At 35.7% G+C, this 27,721-nt stretch overlaps 1 protein-coding gene across 1 annotated transcript; it reads left to right on the top strand.

Annotated features, from left to right (window-relative positions):
* Window positions 1-622: 622 nt before the first annotated feature.
* Window positions 623-26,584, top strand: LOC115439272 (zinc finger protein 518A-like). The gene is made up of 3 exons (XM_030163091.1): window positions 623-1,163; window positions 8,346-8,426; window positions 20,027-26,584. The coding sequence occupies exon 3, from the start codon at window positions 20,047-20,049 to the stop codon at window positions 24,004-24,006; it is 3,960 nt and encodes a 1,319-aa protein (XP_030018951.1). The 5' UTR covers window positions 623-1,163; window positions 8,346-8,426; window positions 20,027-20,046; the 3' UTR covers window positions 24,007-26,584.
* The last annotated feature ends 1,137 nt before the right edge of the window (window positions 26,585-27,721 follow it).

Genomic DNA, 27,721 nt, shown 5'->3' with positions numbered 1-27,721 from the left:
GAAATAGTATTTCAGAGAGTTATAAATGTAAAAATTTTCCGGGGGAGGGTGCCCCTGGACCCCCCAGCAAAACTGGCGCCCCTACGCTGTGAAAAAACCCTCATGAGAACTGTTTACACTTTTAAAAACATTACTTAACCCGACTATCAAAGTATTTCTCAATTAATTTAATAGTTTACAAGTAATCAGTTTATTTTTGCAGCTCTAAAGCGGAGTGTTAAATTCCCTTAAATCTTACTCATTGAACCTTTAAACCTCGTCATTGTTTTGACTGAACACTCACAGATGTAGGTGAAATGTCTTTAAAGCCTAAATAAACATAGTGTCAGTGTGTATAAATGTGTTAAACACACACAACACCTTTAGTATCGATGATGTGCTGTAAAACCTGAGCTGGTGTGAAACAAAGCCAGTGGATCTGATGTAATGTTGATAAGCTAACAGTGTCTGCTGAGCCTCATCCTCCATTACTGTAGGTCTGAGTGTGTGTGTGTGTGTGTGTGTGTGTGTGTGTGTGTGTGTGTGTGTGTGTGTGTGTGTGTGTGTGTGTGTGTGTTACAGGGTGTGGGAGTAGGTTGTGGATTGTGTGATTAAAAGACAGGGCAGACGCAGACACACTCTCACACATTGCTTTCTAACTGTTAAGCCTCTAAAATGGGGGGTATGTATGTAAAAACAGCCGATACAAACAAAGGAATATCAACTAGTCAAACATGTATCGCAGTCAATAGGAAATGGCGTATATCCGCCATGGCACCTCTTCTTCTTCTTCTACTACTACTGTGCTTCTGCTTCTTCTTCGTGCTCAACAATGACGTAGCGCTGCTGCGTTAACACCCACGCGCTCCCCATAAACGTGCCCCGGGTATCATAAACCAGCCGTAGTTGAGTTAAAAGTTGTATTTTAGAGCCGTTTTGTTGGAAATAATGCTCAACTCGGCACTAGTTTGGTGTTTGAGAGACTATACATATTCATCCGCTTCGACATGAGTGTCAAGAGCAGCCAAGTACCCGGATGGACTGTCATGGCCGCCGTCGCTGTGGTTCCACCGAGAGGAGCAGAGGAAGGCAAATGTTGGAGCTGGGCGCTGTGGACGGCTTTACCTGCTTTTTATCATGTCGGACGTTAACGGGACGCCGCCTGAACTTCCATCGAGTTCACGGTAAGAAATTAGTCATTTACCGGAACTTTGAATATCTTCGCGTGGGTGTGGGGGGGCTTTATTTTGGTGTGAAATAACTGCTTATTAAAAGTCCACAACAGTTTACGGCATTAACGTGATGGAAGTGTTTTTAAAAACCCCACGACGCCTTCAATAACATGCTCAGCTTTTTGTTTTCCTCTCAAAACGGGTCAGTTCCACACTGATGCAGCGTCAGTCGCGTTTCCTAAACTTAACTAAACGCCATGGAGCCCACACTCTGGGGGAAAAAGTAACAACAAATTCAATTAAGGCGTCGTGTCGCGGTGTCCGCACCCGGGCTCGTGGTTCTGGGGTTCGGGTTGGGGGGAGATCCACGTCCCGGCTCGGACTTGCAGGAGTTGCAGTTTGGACCCGGTGCAACTTTTCCTCTCATCTCTCAGCTTCATTTGTGTGTGTCCCATCTGGGCCCACAGCTCCTACCTGTGTGCTGCCCAGGTGTCCACATCCTTACACTTTACATTTATTCAGCCCAACTCCACCTTTGCATCCTCACCCCCTGCACACTTTAACTTAACCTGATGCTGCAAATCCCAACTACTACCCCCCCACCTCCCCTCCTCCACCACCTACTCCAGTATGAACCATCCTAGTTGACAATGAAGTGAAGTAGCTGAAGCTGATAAAGTCATAAAAGCATGGCAGCCATTTTTCCTCCAACATGGCTCCCTGTGTGACCCACTGTGTTGACAGCTGACAAACATATGAAGCTGCAGGCTCATAATAGCAGAACTCCTATTAGTTCTATAAATGTGTAATGAGCTGTCGATGTGGTTAAGACTGCAGTTGCACATTTAAAGGCAAAAACGACCCTGTTGCATGTCCCTGCAGGGTCTGTTTGCTTCAATATCAGACATGGAAAAACCCTGTTCTTCATGCAAAGTCTGTTATTAGTGCAGGGTGACATGTTTGGAAGAGTTTACCTCCTGCTCATGTATGTGTTTCATCAGACTACACCAGGGGTCTCAAACATACCAAAACTGGCCTGCCAAAGGGTCCAATCCGGTCTGTGAAATACAAAAATTACACTACACATTATCCAATCCAACTTTATTTATAAAGCACTTTAAAAAAAACCACAGTGGACCAAAGTGCTGTACAGAAGACTAAAAGCACAATAAAAATGAATAAAAGCATTAAAAATAATAAAATAAAATAAAAATAGATAAATAAAACAAGCTAAAATATAAAAACCAAAACAAAATATCCACATTGCACATTGAAGATATTAACAATCAAGGATGTTAACCATAAAGACCCAGCCCTTCGTTTATGTCAGTTCCCAAATGAAATTTTCTCTCTATCTAACCTTTCTTATGTGATTTATCACCCTTTATTTATAATGTTATCCTCTGTATTTTGTGTTTTATCTGTATAACTCAAGTATTTTTCTGGAATTAACTCACAGATCCTGTAGATGTTCTTAAAAGTTCAGTTTAAAGTTGAAGATTATTCTTTCAAAAGCAGAGAAAACTGCAGAAAAAGTGACTTTTTCAGTCAAATCTATCATTAACTGAACGTAAAACATAAAGATCTAGAGCTGTTTTAGTGATGCAGGAGTTGCAGTTTGGACCCGGTGCAACTTTTCCTCTCATCTCTCAGCTTCATTTGTGTGTGTCCCATCTGGGCCCACAGCTCCTACCTGTGTGCTGCCCAGGTGTCCACATCCTTACACTTTACATTTATTCAGCCCAACTCCACCTTTGCATCCTCATCCCCCTGCACACTTTAACTTGATCTGATGCTGCAAATCCCAACTACACCCCCCACCACCACCTACTCCAGTATGAACCATCCCAGTTGACAATGAAGTGAAGTAGCTGAAGCTGATAAAGTCATAAAAGCATGGCAGCCATTTTTCCTCCAACATGGCTCCCTGTGTGACCCACTGTGTTGACAGCTGACAGACATATGAAGCTGCAGGCTCATAATAGCAGAACTCCTATTAGTTCTATAAATGTGTAATGAGCCGTCGATGTGGTTAAGACTGCAGTTGCACATTTAAAGGCAAAAACGACCCTGTTGCATGTCCCTGCAGGGTCTGTTTGCTTCAATATCAGACATGGAAAAACCCTGTTCTTCATGCAAGTCTGTTATTAGTGCAGGGTGACATGTTTGGAAGAGTTTACCTCCTGCTCATAGAACGGTAATGTATGTATTTTATCAGACTAGATCAGGGGTCTCAAACATGCCAAAACCAGCCCAACAAAGGGTCCAATCCAGCCTGCGGGATGAATTAGTGAAATACAAAAATTACACTGAAGATCTAATCCAATCCAACTTTATTTATAAAACACTTTTAAACTGTCCTGTCCTAGCACTTTCAAACGTTCCATTTTAAATGTATTATTATGGTTATTCTGTTGTTTTACTTGGTATTTTTATTTCACTGTTTTAATTGTACAGCTGTTTTTATGTCTTCTTAATCTATTCTTGTATTTTTAGTCTGTAGTTTTGCTTTTTAATCTTCTGTACGACACTGTTTGTAATTGTACAGCTGCTTTATGTCTTTAATCTATTCTTGAATTTTATTTTATTTTGTATTTATTTATTTTAATTTTAGTTTTTCCCCTGTAAGTCGCTTTGTAAAAAAGCGTCTGCCAAATGCCTAAATGTAATGTAATGCAAAACAACCACAGTGGACCAAAGTGCTGTACAGAAGACAAGACAAGCACAATAAAAATGAATAAAAGCATTAAAAAAAAGTAAAATCAAATAAAAATAGATAAATTAAACAAGTTAAAATATAAAAACAGAAACAAAATGTCCGCATTGCACATTGAAGATATTAACAGTCAAGGATGTTAAGCCATAAAGACCCAGCGCTTCTTTTATGTCCGTTCCCAAATGAAATTTTCTATCTAACCTTTCTTATGTTATTTATCACCCTTTATTTATAATGTTATCCTCTGTATTTTGTATTTTATCAGTATAAATCAAGTATTCTTCTGGAATTAACTCACAGATCCTGTAGATGTACATGAAAGTTCAGATTAAAGTTGAAGATTATTCTGTCATAAGCAGAGAAAACTGCAGAAAAAGTGACTTTTTCAGTCAAATCTATCTGTGTAACATGTGTGATGTGAGAGTACATAGACCTGTTCATACATGGATTAAACCTGGAGACCAGTTCTTTAGTTTAAACACAGACACTATTGAACAGGTCACTGCTGGATCTGGATCTGACCCTACATAGTTCTAATGTTTTATTCTGCAGTATATCTACATTTCCAGCTGTTAGAAGTGCATCAGTTAATTACAGTTGAAATATTTTATATTCTGCACTAACTGTACTTTAAATGTAATAATTATGCACAGTTTAGAAGAAGACAAAGACCTCACTGCAAAACTCTAAATCTTACCAAGTGTTTTTTTTTTTTTTTCATTTCTAGTTCAAATATCTCCTCACACTTAAAGTAAGACAGAATCACCTAAAGAGGAACTTTTCAGTGAAATATAAGAACATATTTTTAGACAATAGGTCTGGAAAATCTTAGCAAGATCATTTTCACTTGTTTCATTGGCACATTTTTTTTTTTTTTGCTTAATACAAGATTTTTTTTTGTTTAATTAAAGCAAAAAAAATCTACCAAAGAAACGTGAAAATTCTCTTGGTAAGATTTTCTTGAAATCAGATTTTCCAGATCTATCGTCTAAAAATCAGTTCTTATATCTCACTGAAAAGTTACTCTGTAGGTGATTCTGTCTTGTTTTAAGTGTGATGAGATATTTCGACTAGAAATGACAAAAACACAATTGATAAGATTTAGAGTTTTGCAGTGCAGGTGTATTATATAGTGATAATATATTGTCTAGTATATATTGTACAAATTGCTGTTCTCATTTAGTGTCTTACTAGAGTATTTTAATATATTTGGTGAATGCATGTTTATTTATTTGTTTTTCTTTTTTTGCTGTATTGATCATTTCTTTTCTGCTACTTTTTATTAGACTTGAATGGAGCGACTTTAACAGCCAATAATTTTCCTCTGGGATTAATGAAGTATTCTGATGCTGAAGTATGCATGTGCCATTATGCTATAACATAGCTCTAATGTTTTATTCTGCAGTAAATTAACAGTTCCAGCCGTTAGAAGTCCATCAGTTAATTGCAGTTGAAACATTAGCCTACTTTATGTTCTGCACCAACTGTACTTTAAATCTAATAATATTTGAATTATGGACAGTTTAGAGGAAGAAAAAGACATGTTTATTAGTAGAAAATGTTGAAATGTGTAAAAATATTGACACAAATTCGTAAACCCTTTCATGATATAAAAAAAATTCCACAGAAATAAAAAATTAAAGCCATTGCAGAAGATGAATGACACTAAAATAATGAATAAATAATGCCAAAATGTTATTTATAGTTATTTCACCACTGTTTTAATATAAAAGTGAAGAGACTATTATGTCAATTATTGCAACACTGTGATTATGTAAGAACTGTTACAGGCCTGGGGCTGAGACTAACTTATTATTTTCAGTGTCTTTTAGTCCGTTAGTTTTCTTATTGATTTGTTTTGTCAGAAGGTGGTGAAAAGTGTTTCCTCAAATGTTTCTTTCCTTACCAGGTTAGAGAATTTCAGTTTAATGTCATGTAGAAGGAAAGAAAACAGAAAATATTCACATTTTAACAGGCTGAATCATTACAATAAGTAATAACAAGGTTGTTTTTTTTTTTACATTTGTACACATTCAGGGACATGGGATTATTATGCAGAGGTCTGTCAGAGCACAAGTATAAAAGACTAAAAGATACAATCAGAATAAAAGTTATAAGATATAAGCTGCATTAAAAGAAATCTGTGAATTTAGACTTTCTTAAAACTTCAAATTAACTCTTTACCAAACTGTTTCTCCATTAATTTAAGTGGAATGGATTAATTATTTCAGCTGAAGTGTGCACTCACCTCTGACCACGGGTTATTTTAACTTTATAATAATTCAAAGAGTATCTTCCATTGAATAGACTTTAATGTTCAAATGTATGTTTTTGTTTTAATTTCTGTGTTATTTAATGTTCCATTTTTGCAAAAATTCTGTATGTTTGTTGGTGTTTTTAGCAAAAAGCGTCATGTTTTGTATCAGTATCTTGAGGCTGAACCAACCCTGTAGTAATGAAACCTTCATTATACATGAAGAAATTCATATTTTTATGTGTTTTGTACTTTGAACACACCATGACAAGATATATGAGAAATATATGCAGCATTAAAAACAAAAGTGTCAGGATGAAACAGCTTCTACAAACTAAAGCATTCAGTATTTTGTCAGATCTACCTTTGCACATAATGTTTGTGTCTGTTTTATTCAGATAAGATGATATTAACTGCATTTACACCAGGTTTCAGTCTGTACACAGTCAAGTCCATTAATATTTGGACTAGAGATTGACTGATATTTGTTTTTCTAAGGTCGATGCAGATTTTTATAAATTTGCAGGCATTTTTGAGGCCAATGTTTAAGGCCAATTTTTTATTTATTTATTTATTCATTCATTTATTTTTTAAAAGCACATTGACCAAAAATTCCATTGAAACACTCAAATAATTAAGATTTTTATGCAGTGATATAAATGAAATGATTAATACACATAGTACTTTTTTTTTTTTAACATTTATTGAACTTCTAGTGCTGCCCACACAGGTGTCTCAAATATCTTATAACATTTTTACTTCTGATCAGATATCGGCTTTCAAAAAAAGAAAAAAAAATAAGGCCAGTACTGGAAAAAAGTCAATATATCAGCCGGCCGATATATTGGTCTGCCTCTAATTTGGACCCACACATATTTTATAGTTTTTCCTCTGTTCACTACAGTGGAGCTGAAATGAACCAGTCCACATGTGATTAACATGTGGACTTTCAGCTTTAATTCAGGGAGTTTAACTAAAATATTGCATTCATTCTGCAGGAATTATCGTCATTTTAACCTATAAAGACCCAGAGGTACTTTTGTTAGTTCCCAAATGATTTGTTTTCTCTATATTTAATATTTCTTAAGTGATTTGTCACCATTTTTTATGAAACAATCCTCTGTATTTTTCATTTTTCCAGTGAAAATCAGGTATTTTCCAATATTTAATGTACTGATCATATAGATATTCATTAAAGCTCAGGTTAAACTTGAGGGGTATTTTATGATACAACAGAAAACTCCAGAAAAAGTTACTTTTTCAGTCAAATATATCAATAACTCAAGATACAAACCTAGTGAGTCCATCCACTGTCATTGATCCGACTCCATGGGTTTTACTGGTGAATCATTGTTGTAGAAGATGACTGTGTTTCCATGGTAACTACGGAGCCTCTGAACATCCAAATGGGTCATATGTGATGACCATGAAAAGATGAATAACTGTATTTTACATCAATTATTGGCATGTATTGATAGGATTAATGGATCAACAGGTCTTAAACAGTTTTGATCAGTAGATGGTTCTGGTTGCTGGTGGATGTTTGGGTCTTTACAGGTTAACTGTGGTGTCTGTCATTTGTTTTTGTTGTCTCCTTGAGGCTCAAAAGTAATTGGACAAACTACAATTATTATAAGTATGAGGATTGTGTGCCACCAAACGTGGAGTTCCCTCCTGGAGATGCTTTTCCAGGCCTTTGTTAATTTGGTTTAAATTGTTATCTTCACTTTATAATCTTAGTTTTTTGATAGTTTTTTATCCACAACTCTGATTTTAAATGTTCAACCTCTAAATTTCTAAAATATTTTTCTTACTCTGACTTTAAATAATAATTTTTTACCACGACTAACCATCTGCTTTCATCAAGAAAAATCTCCCAGTAAAGTTTAAGGAAATATTGATGTTTATAAACTATATGGACATAAATGTTGGGACACATCATGTCTACAGCTGTCAGATGTCCTGTTCATGATGATCTGACATAAAAACATGAAATATTTCCTTAAAGTTTAAATATGTATGTTTTTCCTGCTACCTTTTATGATACTTGCAGCTGTAACACAATAATAATTTCCCCTGGGATTAATAAAAGTTTTTGATTCTTGATTGGAGGTTAATTCAAAGCTCTGTAATGAATAAAGAGTTTATTTTTACCTTTTGTTCAAGAGGTGCTCACACAAAATTACACATTAAAAGTGTGTTTTGTTTTGTCTTTTTCTTCCAGGTCTTGAGGTGGCCTCTTCAAGTTCCTCAGTCCGAGTCTTCAGAGAAAACATGCATTGATGAGTTTTTTCCTTTTCTACAGGTAAGAAGCATATGTAAAAGATCTGCTTTTATGTCAAATATTTGAGTATAGTTTTAATTTATTACAATTAATTTTATATACCTAATATTTGGAACCAATAGTCACTTTTAAAGTCTTTAAAAAGGTTTGTTAAGCATCTTTGTGGTATTTATGCAATAAATTATATACATTTTTCAAATCGGATTTAATATTTTTTGTGTGTTTTTTGACCTTTTGTGTTGATATAGTAGGTTAAAATGAAAAAATAATAGGCAGATGAGATAGATGAAGTTATGCTAATAAAAAAAAAGATACCAAACATGGGTATAGTAAACATTTCTTTTTATAGTATATAAAGGTAAAATCAAAAGTACTGAAAAATGGCCAAAATAGGCTCAGACCCCTAAGGGCTAAATGTGGAGGAAAAACTTCACTAGGAAGTCACTCCAAAAGGCCTATGTTGTTAAAGGGTTAATGTATTTACAGTAACAATGTAATAATAACAACAAATAATTGTGATGAATAAAAATTACAATGGACCAAACCAGAAATGAAGCCATGTCTTATTATGATGGGTTTGTCCTGACGGTATCACTAAAGCGCTAAATCCAACTGGTTTTGTATCAGTAATCAACAACATGAAAACATATTATTATTATTATTATTATTATTATTATTATTATTATTACAGGGATCATACGGGTGCTTGAAATCCTTAAAAATGCTTGAATTACAATGTTGTGTTTTCAAGCTCTGTAAAGTGCTTGAATTTCCGTTTAAGTGTTTTCAAGAGCTAGAATTTGGCCTTGAAAAATGTGTACTTATTATTATTATTATTATTATTATTATTATTATTATTATTATTATTATTATTATTACAAGGATCATACGGGTGCTTGAAATCCTTGAAAATGCTTGAATTACAATGTTGTTGTCAAACTCTGTAAAGTGCTTGAATTTCAATTTAAGTGCTTTCAATTATAGCCAAAGCTACTTACACAGAGGTGATCATTTTACAAAAATAAAACTTTATGTCAAAAAAGTAAATTCCAGGTGTTCTCAGGTCGACTCCAGGTACATTTTTATCTGAATCTTTTTCTCGGTGCGAGTGTGTCTGAAGAACGTCAAGTGGCTTCCCTTTTTTTTTTGGATCAAACTTTGTGTCGTCCTTTAATTTCTAAACTTTTTGCGCTTATGAAACATGATTTTAGATGTTTATTACATAAAACAATGTACATCTTTGTGATTAAAAAGTGGAAAAATAATCATGAGTGTATGTATTCCTGTGGATATGGATTTTACTCCAGCAATAAGGTGAGAATGACCCTAAAAAATACTGGCAAAGTGCTTGAATTTGACCTTTGGCTAAAACTTTGCATTCTCCTTTAATTTCTAAACTTTTTGCACCTATGAAACATAATTTTAGATGCTTGCAGCATAATACAATGTACATCATTAGTCGTTTTTCCATTGGACATCTGCACAAAACTTTACCGATATTTACTAAATGTTGAAAAAACAGAAGTGCATAATGTCAGTTTTTCCATTAAATCACAAATGCAATGATTTGTTTGTTTATTATTGCAAAGTGACACGAGAAGTCATTCCATAAACATGGCAACAAACGTAAATATGGTGTTGATTTACAGATATATTCATTATTATTATATATTACCCCTCTATCTCGTATTAAATTAAAAAGTGATTGGGTTTCCTGATGTGTCCACACATACCGCGATATGCTTCTTCTTCTTCTTCGCTTGTTGTAACGTACGTCATCTATTTTTTTTAATTCACCTGACTAGTTGTGAAAAAAGGTCTTTCCGTTGTAGTTTCACGTGATATACCATTTGCACTACGCCTGAAAAACCACCTCTTGCCAGCACAAAAACCTTTTATCGAAAAATGAGACTTTTAGCGAAATTGATGTTTTTCCATTATGTAAATTTTTATGCACAAGTTATATTTGCGCAATTTGAGGGTCAATGGAAAAGTGATTACTGTGATAAAAAGTGAAAAAATAATCATGAATATATGTATTTATGTATTTTACCCCAGCAATAAGGTGAGAATTACCCTGAAGTGCTTGAATTTCACCTTGAAAAATGTGTACAAACCCTATATTATTATTATTATTATTATTATTATTATTATTATTATTATTATGTGTATATCTTTTCTATTTGTACAAACCAGACGTATCATCCCGTCTCCTATACTTTAAATATTATCCGTCCTGTCGTTTCCCGTCGTATACATACATTCTGACATGTTTGAATCATATCAGGCGGTGACATGAGTCACAAGAGTAGAGAGGTCAGAGGTCACCGTTAAAGTAATGTCACTGTTCGCCAGAGGCAGATTCCACTGTAGCATGAACGAGGAGGAGGAGGAGGAGGAAACGCCGGCTTTGTGTGCCTCATGTCGACAACTTTGCATGAGAGAGTAAGATGTGATTTGCATGTGAGGGAGAGGAGGGGCTCGGTGGATTGTGATTGGTCGGTTTTCCGCTGGGTCGGTGTGTTTGTGTTTTGACTGGATGCCGCTGCAGAATATCTGTGTTGTGGTTTGACAGCAGTGGAATGCTTCAGTTTACTGTGAGAACTCGGAGATGAGGCGGAAAATATGAGCGGTGTGTCAGGTTCATGTTGGTTAATGTGAATATTTATCATAATATCAGGGTTCTACAGTCATGACAAACCAGGAAGTGTTATTTAAATCTCAAATCTCAGTTGTCAAATCAGGTCAAAAGGTTTAGAAAAGACAGTTTAATTTTTACAGATGCAAATGCAACTTATTTTGATTCAAGATTCAAGTTTCTTTATTGTCATTCAACATTGGATGATGAACGAAATTATTATCCACAGGGCTGATAGTGAAATGAAATGAGCATTTGAAGAAACACACATTTAAATAGAAGAAATATATACAAAACAGAAAACAGAGCACACACACCTTTAACCCTTAAAGACCCAAACATCCACCAATGACCAGAACCATCTACTGATCTAAACTGTTTAATACCTGTTGATCCATTAATCCTATCAATCCATGTAAATAATTGGTGTAAAATACAGTTCTTCATCTTTTCATGGTCATCAGATATGACCCATTTGGACGTTCAGAAGCTCCGTAGTTACCATGGAAACAGCATCATCTTCTACAATGTTGATTCACCAGTAAAACCCATGGAGTTGGATCAGTGACAATGGATGGACACACTTGTTTTTTTACATATATTAATAAATAAAATTAATAATAAATAAAAAACTTGCAAAATAATAAATAATGTGGAAAAAGTAAGCACAAAATTTACTAAAATAAATTTAAAAAAGGATAAAATAAGCAACAAAATGGGAAAAAAAAATCAAGAATGAAAAATAAAATCGACAAAATAGAAAGTAACATGAACAAAATAAGCCACAAACTGAATAGATTTGAAGAAACAAATAAAAAAAAATAAAATAAATTTTTTTTTTTTCGTGGTCTTCAGATATGACCCATTTGGATGTTCAGAGGCTCTGTAGTTACCATGGAAACACCGTCATCTTCTACAACATTGATTGACCAGTAAAACCTGTGGAATTGGATCAATGACAGTGGATGGACACACTTGTTTTTTACATATATTAATCAATAAAATAAAAAAAAAAGAACTGTAAAATAATAAATAATGTGGGAAAAAAATGAGGACAAAATTTATTAAAATAAATTTAAAAAAGGATAAAAGAAGCAACAAAATTAAAAAAAAAAAAAGTGATTTGATTCACCAGTAAAACTCATAGAGTTGGATCAGTGACAGTAGATGGATGTTTTTTTTTTTTGTTTTTTTTTTTAAGATATATTAATAAATAAAATGAACAAAAACCAAAAAAAAACAACAACTACAAAATAATAAATAATGCGGAAAAAATGAGCACAAAATTTATTAAAATAAATCAATGAAGTGTTACATTGACTTGATGATAGATTTGACTGAAAAAGTCACTTTTTCTTTAGTTTTCTTTGTTCTTTATATAATAACCTTCAAGTTGAATCTGTGCTTTTATGAACATCTACGTGATCAGTGAATTAAATGTAGGAAAACTGCAGATTTTCACTGAAAAATGCAAAATACAGAGAAGTATTTCATAATAAATGTTAACAAATCACATAAGAACTTTTAAATATAGAGAAAAAAAGTGCAAATAATAATAATAAATAAATAAATAAATAAAGTAAATAAATGAAGTAAATAAATAAAGGAGAAATAAATAAAGGAGAAATGACTGAAGTGTAAACAGATTATTGCAGGTTATTACAGTTATTGGGTTAGGGTACGTTAAAAAAGTTAAATCATTATGGTTCAAGTGAGCAGAATCAGGAATAAGTGTGATCACAGATTTACTGATTATTTTATGGAAACGCCTACATTTTAGACAAAAAAGCACCAAATACAGCTTCATTTCCAAACCAGTAAATTCATATTAGTGTTTGGTCAAAATTACAGCATCATCACATCAGTGTAAAACAGATGACGCTGGTTTCCATGACGCCGCCTTTTCATTCTCTGCAAGAAAATCCAACAAACCATTTCAGCAGTTTACAGTTTAATTTACGGTTAAAATACTATTATTGGACTGTACATGATAAGTGTCATATAGTGGTGGCAGGTTTAAAAAAAAAAAAAAAAAAAAAAAGGCATATAGGAGAAAAGTTCTGAGTGTTTTTGTCATTGTGGTGTCATTCTTGTGACGTTGCTTTAAAAACACCTGATTTTATTTGGTAAAATGACCTTTTTTAGCAGATTAATATGACTTTATTCACCTAGTTTTAGTTTATTTAATCTTATTGTGACTGTTCTCTTAAATATCCAACCTTCTCCCATCGGTGAAGACCTGATGCTCCTTTATGTCTTTGGACCAAAAACCAACATTAGATTAAAAAAATAATTGGACCTGAACTGAGTTTTCAACATGAAAGTATTTTTATTCTTTGTTTTGTCTTTCGTTTCCTTCATCTTCTTTTTCTTTGTCATTTTCATCCTCTTTATCCTCATTTTTTTCTTCTCCTTTGTCTTCTTTGTCTTTGTTCGTTTTCTTTGTCTATTTCAGTATCTTTGTTTTTTTCATTTTCTTCGTCCACATCTTCATCATTTTTTTCCTTTTCTTTGTCTTTACCTTTGTCGTCTTTGTCATCCTCCTCTTCTTTGCCTTCGTTTTTTCATCTTCTTCCTCATTGTCTCTTTTTCTTTGTCTTCATTACCTTTGTCGTCTTCGTCATCTTCATCTTCTATAACTTTGTTTTCTTCTTCATCGTCTTCATCGTCTGTTTTCTTTGTCTATTTCAGTATCTGTCTTAGTTTTTCATCTTCGTCTTCATCTTTTTCCTTTTCTTTCTTTACCTTCGTTGTCTTTGTCTGTCATCTTCCTCATCTCCGTTCTTTGTGTTCTTTGTCTTCTTTGTCTTCGTTTTTTCATCTTCATTGTCTTTGTCTTCACCTTTTTCTTGGTCTTCTTTACCTTTGTCGTCTTTATCATCTTCTGTATCTTTCTTTTCTTCTTTTTCATCTTTGTCTTTCTCCATCGTCTTCATCATTCTTTTTTGCTCTCTCCATTTTCATCTCTGATGACTTCGTCGTCTGTCTTCTTACTCTTCGTCTTCATCATTCTTTGTTTTCTTCATTTTCTTTTTTGTCTTTATCTTCATCTTTGTTTTCTTACTCCTCTTCTTCATCTTCTTTGTCTTTCTCCATTGTCATCTTCGTCACTGTCTTCATCTTTTTCTTTGTCTTCTTTTTTTTTCTTTTATTTTTTTTTCCTTTGTCTTCTTTACCTTCGTCTTTGTCGTCTTCATCATTTTCTTTTCTTCATCTTCACCCTCTTCATCTTTCTCTATTATGTTCTTTGTCATTGTCTTTGTTGCCTTCTCCATTTTCATCTTTTCCTTTGTCTTCATCATCTTTGTCTTTGTTTTTCTCTTCTTTCTCTTCGTCTTTCTCCATCGTCTTCATCATTGTCTTTGTTGCCTTCCTCATTTTTATCTCTTCCTTTGTCTTCATCCTCTTCACCTTCTGTTTCTTTCTTTGTTTTTCTCTTCTTTCTCTTCATCCTCTTCATCTTTCTCCATTGTCTTCCACGTTATTGTCTTTGTTGCCTTCCTCATTTTCATCCTCCCTTTATTCTCTTCATCTTCTTTTTCTTTGTCTTTATCTTCATCATCTTTGTCTTTGCTTTTCTCTTCTTCATCTTCATCTTTCTCCATCGTCTTCATCATTGTCTTTGTTGCCTTCCTCATTTTCATCTCTTCCTTTGTTGTCTTCAACATCTTTGTCTCTGACTTTGTCATCTTCATCTTCTTCATTTTCTTCCCCTTCCTCCTCTTCATCCGTCTTCTTTTTTAGCTCCTCCCCCTTCCTATGCATCTTATTCATCTTATTCATATTTTTATTTCCTTTTTATGATGTTAATGTAGTATCAGAGTTGGTTCCATATGTGAGTCCTGTAGATTAACGTCTCTATATGAGAACATTATAGTGCCTCTGGTTTCTGGACTGAACTGGGTTATGAACTGACTGCTGTGAAGTCACATGACCACTGCACTACTTTTCTGTGCCTTCAACATAATCAGTAACTTCATAACAGCTTTCATACACTGGCTTTGTCAAACTCCACAGACTGATGAATACACTCATGTAGAAGCTGATGGTATCCTAGAAACTGGAGATGAACTGTCTGTCTAAAAATACAGGTTCTGAAAGGTAGCACATACCCCAGTATCCGCACTCATTAATGTCGCCTTGTTCAGATTTTAAAACCTTGTACATGACATTCCTGTCCGCATTTTTACACCAGTGCTCGGCCTTGTGGTTGGAACACGAGCTTCTGAAATAAAACAACAAAATTAGAGGTCGACAGATACGGTTTTTTTGTTTTTTTTAAACTTAATATGTATTTAGTTTTGCTCATACAAATATACAAGGCATTTTACATACTTAAGCATATGTAGTCAGACATCCCCATATGGCATATATGAAAAAATATGGACGTCTGCAGTAGATATTGATTCCAGTTAGTCACAAATGAAACATTAATGACACTATAAAGCAGTGTTTTTCAACCTTGGGGTCGCCTGGAATTCAAATCTGGTCACCTGAAATATCTAGTAATCAATAAAAATAATTTTTTTTAAAAATTATAAAAAAATATATGGTGATTTGAGAAAGACAATCACAATACATAAAAGACATGACAAACTGAAGTTGAAACTGCAGCACTGTGCTTCTGTTTATCTGTCAAATGTTCATTGTGGTCGGTTTCAGATGCTGCAGCTCTTTCATAATTCATAGTTTGAATTTTTCAGTATTTATTGTCGGCCTTGTAAATCACAGCTGGACTGACTGTACATATCCTGACCAAAGAAAATAAAATTCTCACTTTGTGCAGTAATCTACACCTGGATTTACTGCCTCTGTCCATAATTACGTATATTATATAGTTTAAATGTCGTCTAAAATTAATGTTTATTTGCAACATTGTATAGCAAACTATTACATGATCAAAAACAAATTAATTTTAGCAAAAAAAAAAGTCTCTGTTTTGAATGTCTGGGGTCACCAGAAATTTGTGATGTTAAAATGGAGTCACGAGTTTAAAAAGGTTGGAAACCACTGCTATAAAGAGACAAAAAAACAAAAAACATACATGTAGATGACCACTTCTGAACGCTTATTGCATTAAAAGGTTAATCATGGGACTCCATCTCTTTGCAAATATCGCTCCCTGAATTCTAAGTACATAAGTAATTTGCTTCATCTGATAGATTTCCCTCAGTTTCTCAATCCTAATGTTATACAGGGTGTATAAAAAAAAAAAAATACACATTTGGAAAAATTACCCCCAGTTCTGAATTTGATAATTTTTGGAATGTTCTTTTCTGGACATCAGTAGGTAGGGGATTGGTGGATATTTGTCCAAATTTACAGACCCAGGTTTTCATGTATGAGTGAGCAGGGGTAAATTGCGCAATCCAAGTTACAACTGGTTTGTGCGAAGTAGCGGTGGGATTTAAATCCAATCAAAGGTCATGGGAGGGGGCAATGGCCGTCCATCTTGTTTTCCACCAAATTGCCAGGTTACAGTATTAACACTTTGGCCACCATGTCAGTTTCATTTCTTTACCCATGGCAGCTGTTCCTGCCTTTCAAAGTTAATTCAACTTGTTTAGGCCTGAAAATGTCACTGAGGACAGGCCAAGTTAGGGTTAGGGTTAACCCCACCGCTACTTCACTTTACTTGCGCAAGCCAATTTTAACTTGGATTGCGCAATTTGCCCCTGCTCACTCGTACATGAAAACCTGGGTCTGTAAACTTGGACAAATATCCACCAATCCCTACCTACTGACGTCCAGAAAAGAAAATTCCAAAAATTATCAAGTGCGGAACTGGGGGTAATTTTTCAAAATGTGTTTTTTTTTTTTTTGTTTTTTTTTTTATACACCCTGTATGTGGGAGGTTCAGGTTTCAACCACTTGATAGTGATGCATTTAATGGCTGCCGTTAGTAAAATTCACAAAAGGTATTTTTAGTTATTTCCCTCTAAACCAGGGGTGTCAAACTCATTTTCTTCCGGGGGCCACATTCAGCCCAATTTAATCTGAAGTGGGCCAGACTAGTAAAATAATAGCATGATAGCTAATAATTAATGACAATTCCAAATTGTTGTCGTGCATAAAAATGACATTCAGTTATGCCAGTATTTACGTTTACAAACTATCCAAACAGAAAGGATGTGAATAACCTGGACAAAAAAAAAAAGTTAAAGAAATGTAAGTACAATCTTATCAATATTCTGCCTCGAATTATCATTTATATTTATATACATGTGCATTACAGATCAGATCTACAAAGGCGCAAAATATTGTTAAAATTACCCTGAATTTTCTTTAGACATTTCAGGTTGATATTTATTCAGGTTATTCACATTTTATTGTTAAAGGATCATTTGTTAATGTAAACATTTTCATAAGTTAATGTTTTTTGCACTCAATCAAAGAGAAAAAAATGGTGTTCTCATTATTTATAGGTTATTATATTATTTTTGAGTTTGATGCCCTAACTTGTACTTTGCAAATTCATCCCAGGGGCCGGATTGGAACCTTTGGCCGGGCTGCATGTTTGACACCTGTGCGCTAAACTTTCTGGGATTACACCTAAGATAGCAAACTTTGATTCTTTAGAAAATGTTCGGTTGAAAACTGTGTTCACAGCGACAACTATATCATCCCAGAAAGGTCTGATCTTAGGACACGTTCAGAATATGTGGGTCTGGTTCCCTAAGTGAGCCCCACAATTTCACCAACAGGTTTTGGAGTTCACGAGGTTCATTTTTGAAATAAACTCTGGTGTCCTGACAAATCTTGTGACAATTTTCCATTTGAACTCTTTCCATGAGCTAGAATTAGTGACCATATGGGCGATACTGGGGTTTTAAAGGATGATTAGAGATGAGTAGTGGATTTGGAGTTCTCTAGCTACATGAGATTCGGAGTGTTTTATATGTTCATGCAACAGTGAAACAGTCATGCCTGCCCATAAACCAGTCAGTTTTGTTAAGGAAATTTTGCTCTGCTGCTGGTGAATAATGAAATGGAGACTTCTGCCGGCCAACAAGATTTTATTTCTTTGCAAAGAAAGGTCAGTTCTGCACATGAGCGGCGATTGTGAAGAAAAAGACAAAGAGCTTCTCACAAGATCCACCTTTTATAGGGTGAATTGCATTTGCAAGTGACACCTCCAGTCTCCTCAAAGGACCTTTGGATTGGGCGATGAGCCCTAGGTTTTAACAATCGGTCACCTTTTGTTACCTTGCAAGAAAATTTACACACATAGTAGGGGGGGTTGGGAAAGTTAGCATGCAGTGGGGGAGGGTATTCAGGAAAGAATACGGGAACAAAGAAGGGAATCTGATAACGAAGTTAAAATTGTATTAGAGTTTCAAGAGAGACTCAATATATGTAAATGATGATTGGAGGATGTTTTAGTCCACAGAGAAATAAGCTTTGAGCAAAATCAACTTGAACTTTTAGGTGAAAAAACACCTGAAGACAAATGGATGAATGAAAAATTTGGAGCTGAACATCAAATCTAACTATAGAAAATATATAAATGAGAGCAGTTTATGTATTTTGAGCCATTATTTTCCCACATCAGAAATTCAACACGTGAAGCCTGATGTTATTAATGAATTCTGACCTCTTGACATTTTGTGAAACCGAAACAAGGGAAAAACAGATGAACAACTGGTCTATTGATAAACACAGGTCCGTAGGAACATAGAAACTTAGAAAAGTTATGAAATGGAAATTGTCATCATGAAATTTTACCTGCAAGAAAAAGAGACTTGTCAGGTTACAAAAAAAAAAACACTGAAGAGAATTTTTTAGAAGTATGAATGAATAGACCTGGATTATGGGCTATTTTCTGACTGCATGAACCAAAAACAAAATATTATTCAGAAATATTCCATATCTTCTCAGTCATTATCACAGTCACAGTTAATATAATGCAAGAAGCAAACAGTTTGTTTTCTGAATTTCTTTTGGGAAAGAAATGTCTCCAGAGGAAGTATCTTGATATTTTTGATTCATGTATTTTTCATTATTACCTCTATAAATTATGGCTTTATTCTCGAAATATTATGACTTTAATCTCATAAAAATACTACATTATTTTCATTACTTCCACCAAGGAGGTTATGTTTTTGCCAGGGTTTGTTTGTTTGTTGGTTTGTTAGCAAGATAACTCAAAAAGTTATGGACGGATTTTCATGAAATTTCGATACTGGCACAAGGAACAAATGATTAAATTTTGGTGGTGACTGGGGGGGCACAGATCTCCCTCGGTGAAGGTCTGCACTCTCAGAGTGCTTTCCTAGTTTGAATTAATTCCATATATATATACTTATATATACTAAATTACTTAATTTTCTTATGGTTCTCATGTTAAAATCATGTCTGAAGCTGGTCAAAATGTTTGTAAATTTCCATACTAAGTCTACACAGTCTTTTTGCTCCAAGCAGCTGATAACTTCAAATCATGATGTAATAAAATAATGCAAGTATCAGTAGATTTTTTTCATTTCCCCACTTATATTTTGAGTTTTCACAGATTTATTATGACCTTACTTTCCTTCATAATTCTGGAGTTACTGTAAAAAAAAAACCAAAAAAAAAAAACCATCTAACTCATTCTAATGTATGCATTTGACCCCAGTAAGTGTAATTACCTCTGCCAAGGAGGTTATGTTTTTGCCGGTGTTGGGTGGTGTGTTTGCTGGTTTGTCTGTTTGTTTGTTGGTCTGTCCATGTGCAAGATAACTCAAAAACTTATGGACGGATTTGGATGAAAATTTCAGGAAATGTTGATACTGGCACAAGGAACAAATGATTACATTTCGGTGGTGATTGGGGGGTGGGGGGGTGCTTATCTGCCTTGGCAGAGGTCTGCACTCTCTGATTGCTTTTCTAATTAAAAATATTTTTATATTACCTCTATTGTGTGTAGTTGCTCATAATTGGTGGATGTAATGTTAGTGATGTTTCTGGCTCCATTAATTAAAATGTCTGGTCTGTTCTCTTCCAGATTTCTCCAGACCTACAACTATGGAAGAAGACCTGACAATACCTCAAGATTCTGCCAAAAATTGCAACAAATCAGTGATAGATGATGAAAGAGAAAAGGTAAAAGACTTCGTGTATAGACATTTCAGAGAGGTGAACGATGGGCCGTTGCTAGTGGACCACGCAAATTCCACCAAGAAGGAAAAACAAACTCTAAACAAAGCCCACTGTAAAATTCAACAGGGGGCTGTTTTCTCTGGAAAGATCCTGAGCTTTGGGTGTTCGGTGTGTAAAGATGATTCCACGTATAGCCCCAATGACCTCCTCAAACACTTCCGAGCAGCTCACAAAGGAACTCTTCCAACGTACCCTTGTGATTTGTGCGGTTTCGTCACAAACGAGTTCCCGGTTCTTCAGCGCCATCGGATCGAGCACAGGAATACTCTGGTTACCTGCGAGCTTTGCAATGATGACGCTCAGTACTCGCTGCTTCTTCTTACGCGACACTACATCCTATGTCACAGTGTAAACGGACAGTTTGACTGCGACTGGTGCGAGTTTACGACTGTTGACGCTGGAACCTTCGTCCAGCACATCCATCACCACAACGAGAGTCCGTGGAAGTGTTCGAAATGCAAACATATTAGCTTGAATGAAGAGGATCACCAGAAGCATATGAAAGCCCACTCTGGTTTGTTCCCCTACACTTGTCAGGATTGTGGCTATGGTTCAGCAAGAAGCGAGTATCTGAAAAAACACGTGGCAGCTGTTCATAAAGAAAAATCTGAAAGAAAGAACGCGTTTAAGGCAGTAGAGGACAGCGGGACTCCAGTTCATTCATCAGCAAGCTTAAAACTTCTGCTTAAGAAGAGCCCAGGAGAGTCCCAGGAACCTCAGAGGATATCAAAACTGAACAGTCTTTCTGGGGGTTTACCAAACCAAAACGGCAGGTTGTTCAAATCAGATGTGCCATCAGAGGAGATCCACCAGTTACTTGATGGAACTGGAGCAAAAAAGGACAATAAAAACTCCAACAAAGGTGCTCATAGCATAGAACAGTCCACACTTGAGATGTTGCAAGAATGTGACAGTTCTGCAAACTCTGAAGCCGCCGCTCACACCACTCCTAATGGTCTGAAAGTTCTGATGGTCAAGAACAAAATCTCCCTTCCCCCTAACTGTACAACCAAAGTAATGGGTTTCAAGATGGTTGATGGCAAGAAACACTTAGTCCTCAAAGTAATACCAGCAACAAAGCAAGACTCATCTCCTCAGAATCATTCTTTGGTTGAAGATGTTGGTTCTTCATCATCAGAGAAAAGTAAAGACACTATTGACAATGGAGAATGTTCTAATGGTAGGGGTTCATTACATTGCTTTGCAGTTTCACCAAGAGGTGGGTCTTGCATACCGACAGATCAAGATGAAATTTTGGCTGTAAAAGTAAAAGTTGAAGAGGAGGAAACTGCTGTTTGCAGCTTTGATTTGTCACCTCATGAAGGTGACGTTAGGGAGCCAACTAGTCCTTTATTAAATAGGTCTTCAGCTTGTGCAGATACAGTATATCCCATGACAAATGAGTTTGACCAAGACATCAATACATGTCACCAAATTCAGTCAAGAAAAACGTCCGATAACTCAGTTCCTTCTACATGCAAGGCCACTGATTTAGCTTTACAATCAAAAGCTGCACAAGAGACGGTTTCTGAAACTGATATTGAAAATTGTGGGGCAGCAGATGGAATGTCATTGTCAGAAACGGTAGCAAACAGTAGTTTAATGAACAAACATAGAGGGAAGTCTTCTTGTAACACTACTCCAGAAAAGACCGAAAGGGAGTCCAGGCATAAAAACAACCACAACTTAAAAACACTATTGACAAATCCAGTTTCTCTATCGGAGTCATCCTCGGAGAACTGTACACAAAACTCACCAAATCAAGAAGTGTTTACGTTTCACAATTATTCCAAGGAAATACTCAGCACCTCACCAAACACTAGCCAGGCTTTCGACAATATGTCCGACCTCTCAGCAGATAAAGAAAGTATTTATGAGTCATCGCAGTTTAGTTTGACTTTAGCAGAATCTCCAGAACCATATTCCTATAGCTGTAACGGAGAAGAAACATCTCCCAATGTGAGTCGATGTGGCCATGATGGAGACGTTGAAGTAGATGAATGCATAGCTAACGTTGATGATCCACCCACTGAGGATGAAAACCCAGAGTCAGTGCTGCAAGACTTTAATATTATCAAAATTGAAGAGGAGAGCATTCCTATATCCAAAACACCAGCAGAGAATAAGGGTAGTTCAGCTTCATTGGGCAGTTTTGTGGAAGAACATTCAGAAACGATCATTAGCCAACAACTCACTAAAGAAAAACTAGCAACTTCAAGTGCAAGCAGTGATTCGTCAAAACAAACTAAAACAACCGTACGAATCCTTCAGTTGCCAGAGGGAAAGCAGCCGGTCCTTCTGAGAACTGCTGAGAATCGGTTTGCCATGCCAGTGCAGGTCAAGGCCTCCCCAGGTTTCAAACTGATAACGAATTCTGTAAATCCTCAGATCAATGTCTCCTACATGAAGCCAGCGCAGGAAAGATCCAGTAATCCAACTGGTGTAGTGCTTACGCAGAACAGGAGGGTTGGTGTTTCAGCACCAAAGGCAGGCATTCCTGAAAAGGGTGCAACAATTCTGTCTGCTGTTCCACAAGGCGTTAGCACTTCCTCAAATCGCTACCTTATCAACAGCACAGGGTTTAAGGGTCCTGTACTCCTTTCAAGCACACCAAATAGTACCCCTACTGACAAAACTGCAAAAGCTCAACCAACTTGCTACTTAGTCCAGAGGTCAGTCCCATTTGTTCAGGCTCCCAGTGCTCCTGGACTTAGGCTTGCAAGTACACAACTCCCTTTGAACTCCAGGCCAGTTCTAGCAATGCCCGTTGGCTCCACAGAGAAACCAAATCCTCTGCAGAGCGGTCGCCAAGCGTTCTTACTCCGGTATATTTCCCCGCCCAAATCAGGCATACTCTTAAATAACCAAGAAGCAAAAACTGTGGCTCAGTCTAGTCAGTCCAATGAAACTACAGGGAACAAAGTCATATTTAAAATAGTCACTCCTACTGGTGGCCTTCTTTCAAGTGGTGCCCCTGTTGCTAGCAACCAGCCTTTGTTTCTGGCCACCAGACCTCAGACCCAGTGTTTTCTGGTATCTCCAAACAAAACAAATGCAAACATTTCCAGCAGCATAAAGAAATTTATTAAAATTGCACAGAAAGATGTCACGGAGTCTTCACGGTCTCCCATGAATGTAAAGGTACAGTCATGTGAAGCAGAGAAACCCATCTTAGCCCCAAGGCCAATTCGGCCTCCAAGCCAAAGGAAAAGGCGAAGGAAACAACTATTCGACGAGCTTCCACCGCCTGTGCACAAAGCTAGAAGACTCTCAAATCGAGTTCTGACCGAAAAAGAGTCGGTTGTGTTGTGGAAGCCTGTAGCCAAAGATGTTGAAAGGACACTGAGACTCTCCCCGTTCAGTTCTCTGCAACAGATTAAATGCCCTCGTCGATACCAGCCGGTAGTGGTGCTCAATCATCCAGATGCTGACATTCCGGAAGTGGCTAATATCATGAAGGCAGTAAACCGGTACAGAGGTGCAGTCAGTAAAGTATCTCTGTCCGAAAAAACAGTCCAAGCGCTCTCTGAGCTCGGTGCTTTGGGGACGAACTCCCCGACCAAAGGAGCGGTATCTGAGAGCGACGACCCCAGACCTCGGCCGGTTCAGAGTTCTGTCCGAGAGCGATTCCTTCTCAAACTAAAACTGAGGAAAAAGAGCAGAAAGAAGTACGAGGTAGTGAAAACTCTAGCGGGCTCGAGGCAGGAGTCTGTGATGTTTGACTGCTGGTTTTGCGGTCGGCTTTTTAACAGCCAAGAAGACTGGATCGGCCACGGTCAGCGGCATCTCATGGAGGCAACTAGAGACTGGAATAAACTGATCTGAACATTTTCCATCACCTTCGAATGGGTCGATATTCTGTCCATTTGAGGTGCAACAAATGGTTAATGTTGTATATTTTTAAAGGACCTTCCACTATAAGATTGTTGGATTTTTGTTTCCTGTAAATAATATTCTTAAGTAAATCATAGTTTATCTTTTCATAGGTGCGTATCCTAGTAAATTATGTACTGCAGGCATGATTTTTAACATCATGCATGGACAGGTCAAATTGAACTGTGAAAATGGTACACTGTAATTAGGAGTTGTGGTAAGAGCACGAACTACGAAATGATGGACAAAATCAACAGAGGTTTTATGCAGAGGTGGATTAAATTACTCAGGTAATTTCATATAAATCTGGTTTGTCATTTTTGCTCAAAAATATAAAAACAGGCCTATCTTAAGGGACTTTTTTATCTTTTATTATCCTGCACAAGAGGACAGGAGGTTCTTTTTGTATAGTCTAACTTAGAGCTGGTAGACGAATTCAATTGTTTTGTGATGGAATCATGTTCCGGTCCAAATAATTTCCTTCTTTTGTATGATGTTTTAATTAAATGGGATTTGTTTTGTCACTTCTTTCACTGTCAGGATTAGTTTACAGTTTTCTCTCCAGGATTTCGTCAACCTGTAGCATACGTCTGTCAGAATGAAAGCTGAGATTTTTCACGTTGTCAGAGTGAACGGATGGTTTTCTAACAACACTTTTTACAGAAAAGAAGAAAATCAAATAGCGATGCTTACTGTCGCTCTGTTAGTACTTGAGAAACACAGCTCAGCCCACTGTACATCCTATGCAGTCTCCAAATTCAGTCAACTCCTCTCTTAAGTCACGTTCAATGTAACAATTTTGTCATGATGTAAGAAAACGGTGATCAATTTCTGTTTTTGTTGGTTTCCAGGCATCAGGTTTGAGTCCAGTGAAATAATGTCATATTCCAGTAGTCGGTATAACAACAGATTGGTCATATTCACCAACTTTACCACCAGTTATGATTTTTAGATCTGCTGGTTTCAACAAAAAAAATAAATATATAAAGCTGGGTTTTATAATCTGTACTCATGGGTTTGTAATTTAAGCCAAACTGAAGCAATATACATAGATACGAACTTCTAGAATCAAAAACCAAAGCTTCTTAAAACGAACAAGTAATAAATATGTTAGAACTGCAACGATTAATTGATTATTACATTAATCAACAGATATTATGATGGTCTGTTTGAGAAGAAGTCTCAAATTCCAGCTTTTTGGATTATTTTCTGGCTTCTTTTCTCATATTTGACAATAAACTTGAAGTAAGAGTAAATATGAGACATTTGAGGATGTTAACATGGTATTTGAAAAACATTCTCTCCATTTTCTGACATTTTATCGACCAAACAATTGGTCAATTGAAACTAATTGTCAGTGAAACTGAACAAACAGCTTTTGGCAAATAAATACATGAACTGTCTACAAAGTATAACATAAAGAGATACGACAAAATATTCATGAAAAAAAACAAAAACATTGTGCATTAGTGTTTAGAGTACAGCAATTAGCTTATATACATTTTAATTGGTAAAATATTCTGTAAAGTGTCATGTGTAAAACATCTGGTGCTCATGGAAAACGTGGCTTTGGAACATTTTTGGGTTGAAATGCAGACGTTAGTGGTGGATAACACTGGTATACAAGGAAATCACTCCAAGCGTAAATATGAAGCTTTCACAAATTAGCATCAGCAAAGGCAAAAAATGAAGTCACAAGTGTTTATCAACCAAACAACTGATCAATTAAAACTGCCACTGAAACCCAACCGACAGCATTTAGCAAATAAATACATGAACCGTCTACAAAGTACAACATAAAGAGATGCAACAAAATATTTATGAAAAAAAAGAAACACTTTGCGCATTTGTGTTTAGAGCACAATGAGCTTATATAAATATTAACTGGTAAAAATATTCCATAACTTCACTGTTATAGAGTGAAGTGTCATCTGTGAAACATCTGATGCCCATAGGAAACTTGACTTTGGAACATTTTTGGGTTGAAATGCAGACATTAGTGGTGGATAACACTGGTCTACAAGGAAAATGCCCCTAGCATAAACACGAAAATTAAAAAAAGAAAGAAAAATTAAGTCATAAGTGTGAGTCGGTTTCAGTTTTTAAGACAAACTCGGAAGGAATGTTTGAAAACACTGTCTGCACATTAGAGTACGTCCACTTTTCACATTCATTCCAGTGTAATATTTCTAAAGTTATTATGTAAATGTACATAAACTTAAGCCAACTGTCACTTTTGTCAGATGTTTTTTAATTCTACATATCAAAGTTAGGTAAGATTTAGCAGAGTTTGGAGCAGGAAAAAGCCGATAGTCGATTAATAAATCAATACCATCACCATTTGTCTTAAAAATGCATTATTCATCTGTCACTTCATTAGAAACTAGATAACGGTTTATGGTTTATACTTTCTTTAACCTTGTTTATTCTTATTGAGGATCCCCATTAGCCCATGTACAAATGCCAGGCTAGTCTTCCCGAGGTCCTCTTAAAAAAAAAAAAAAAAAAAATTCAGGATGCAAAATCACAATACACAGATCCAGTTCCAGTAAAAAAAAGAAAGGAGAAACATTTGGTAACATTTAAGTCAAAGTAATTAAATAAATGTGTAACTAAACATCAAACTAAGTAGAAAATGTTGATGGAACTGGTTTGAATCTTGATGTCAATACCAACATCGACTGAAACCCACTTCCATTCCAATGTCAAGAAAAAAGGAATTACATGCACTAACAAGTAACAACAAATCACCTGATCATGTGAAACGGAGCTAATTCAGCTTCAGGGGTTCCCAGAATGTTCCAAAACCAGCTGAATTTCTTATGCGCAAAAACACTAAATCCAAATAAGTTGTTTTTTTTTTTTTTGCTGTAATATACAACAATAAAACACTGAAAATGTGTAAACTATATGTTGCTCTGTAGCCGACAGCAGAATACTGAAGCTTTTGTGTTTTACTTTTTGATTCTAGAAGATCTAATATGTAAAAGTTAATCAAACACACAAAATGGAGAAGTGAAAGTTCTGATTTAGACATGGGTCTTATTGTATGAAAATAAAATAACTGTTACTGTACAGATGGAAATAACCCCAGAGAAGTGTTGATCAAACGCTGAAAATCAGAAAACGTTTCCTGAAACACAAGTATTTTTCAAGTGCGATAAATTATACATGATCATGGTTTTTCATCAACTCATGACGTAAACGATATGGACAAAAGTATGTGGACACGTTGAGTTCAGGTGTTTCTTTTCTAATAGGGGTCTGGGATACAAAACAATAATGATTAATGTTAGAATATAGTTTTATATTATGAGATAAATATCATTGCATTGGTTAGTTTGGTTTAAATTGTTATCTTTGCTTCTAAAATGCCTCAGAGATGGTTTGACTGAATTTCTCACAACATTGATTTTGTTTTTTGTTTTTTTGTTCTGTTTTTTTATCCATGACTGTGATTTTACATGTTCGAACCTCTAAATTTCTATAATATTTTTCCTGCTCTGACTGTAAATAATAATTTTCTACCACATCTAACCATCTACTTTCTTCACATCTGACTGAGGAAGAAAAATCTATCATTAAACTTTAAGGGAATATTGATGTTTTTTAACTCAGATCCTCATGAACAGGACATCTGACAGCTGTAGACATGATGTGTCCCAAT

The sequence above is a fragment of the Sphaeramia orbicularis genome, chromosome 19 (assembly GCF_902148855.1).
Source record: "Sphaeramia orbicularis chromosome 19, fSphaOr1.1, whole genome shotgun sequence".
Taxonomy (NCBI): Eukaryota; Metazoa; Chordata; class Actinopteri; order Kurtiformes; family Apogonidae; genus Sphaeramia; species Sphaeramia orbicularis.
Note: the sequence above shows the minus strand (reverse complement) of the source record. Positions and strands in the feature narration are given on the sequence as shown.

Bases quoted from the DNA above. Each gene is read 5' to 3' on its own strand.
- LOC115439272 (XM_030163091.1), top strand. From the start codon at position 20,047: ATGGAAGAAGACCTGACAATACCTCAAGATTCTGCCAAAAATTGCAAC.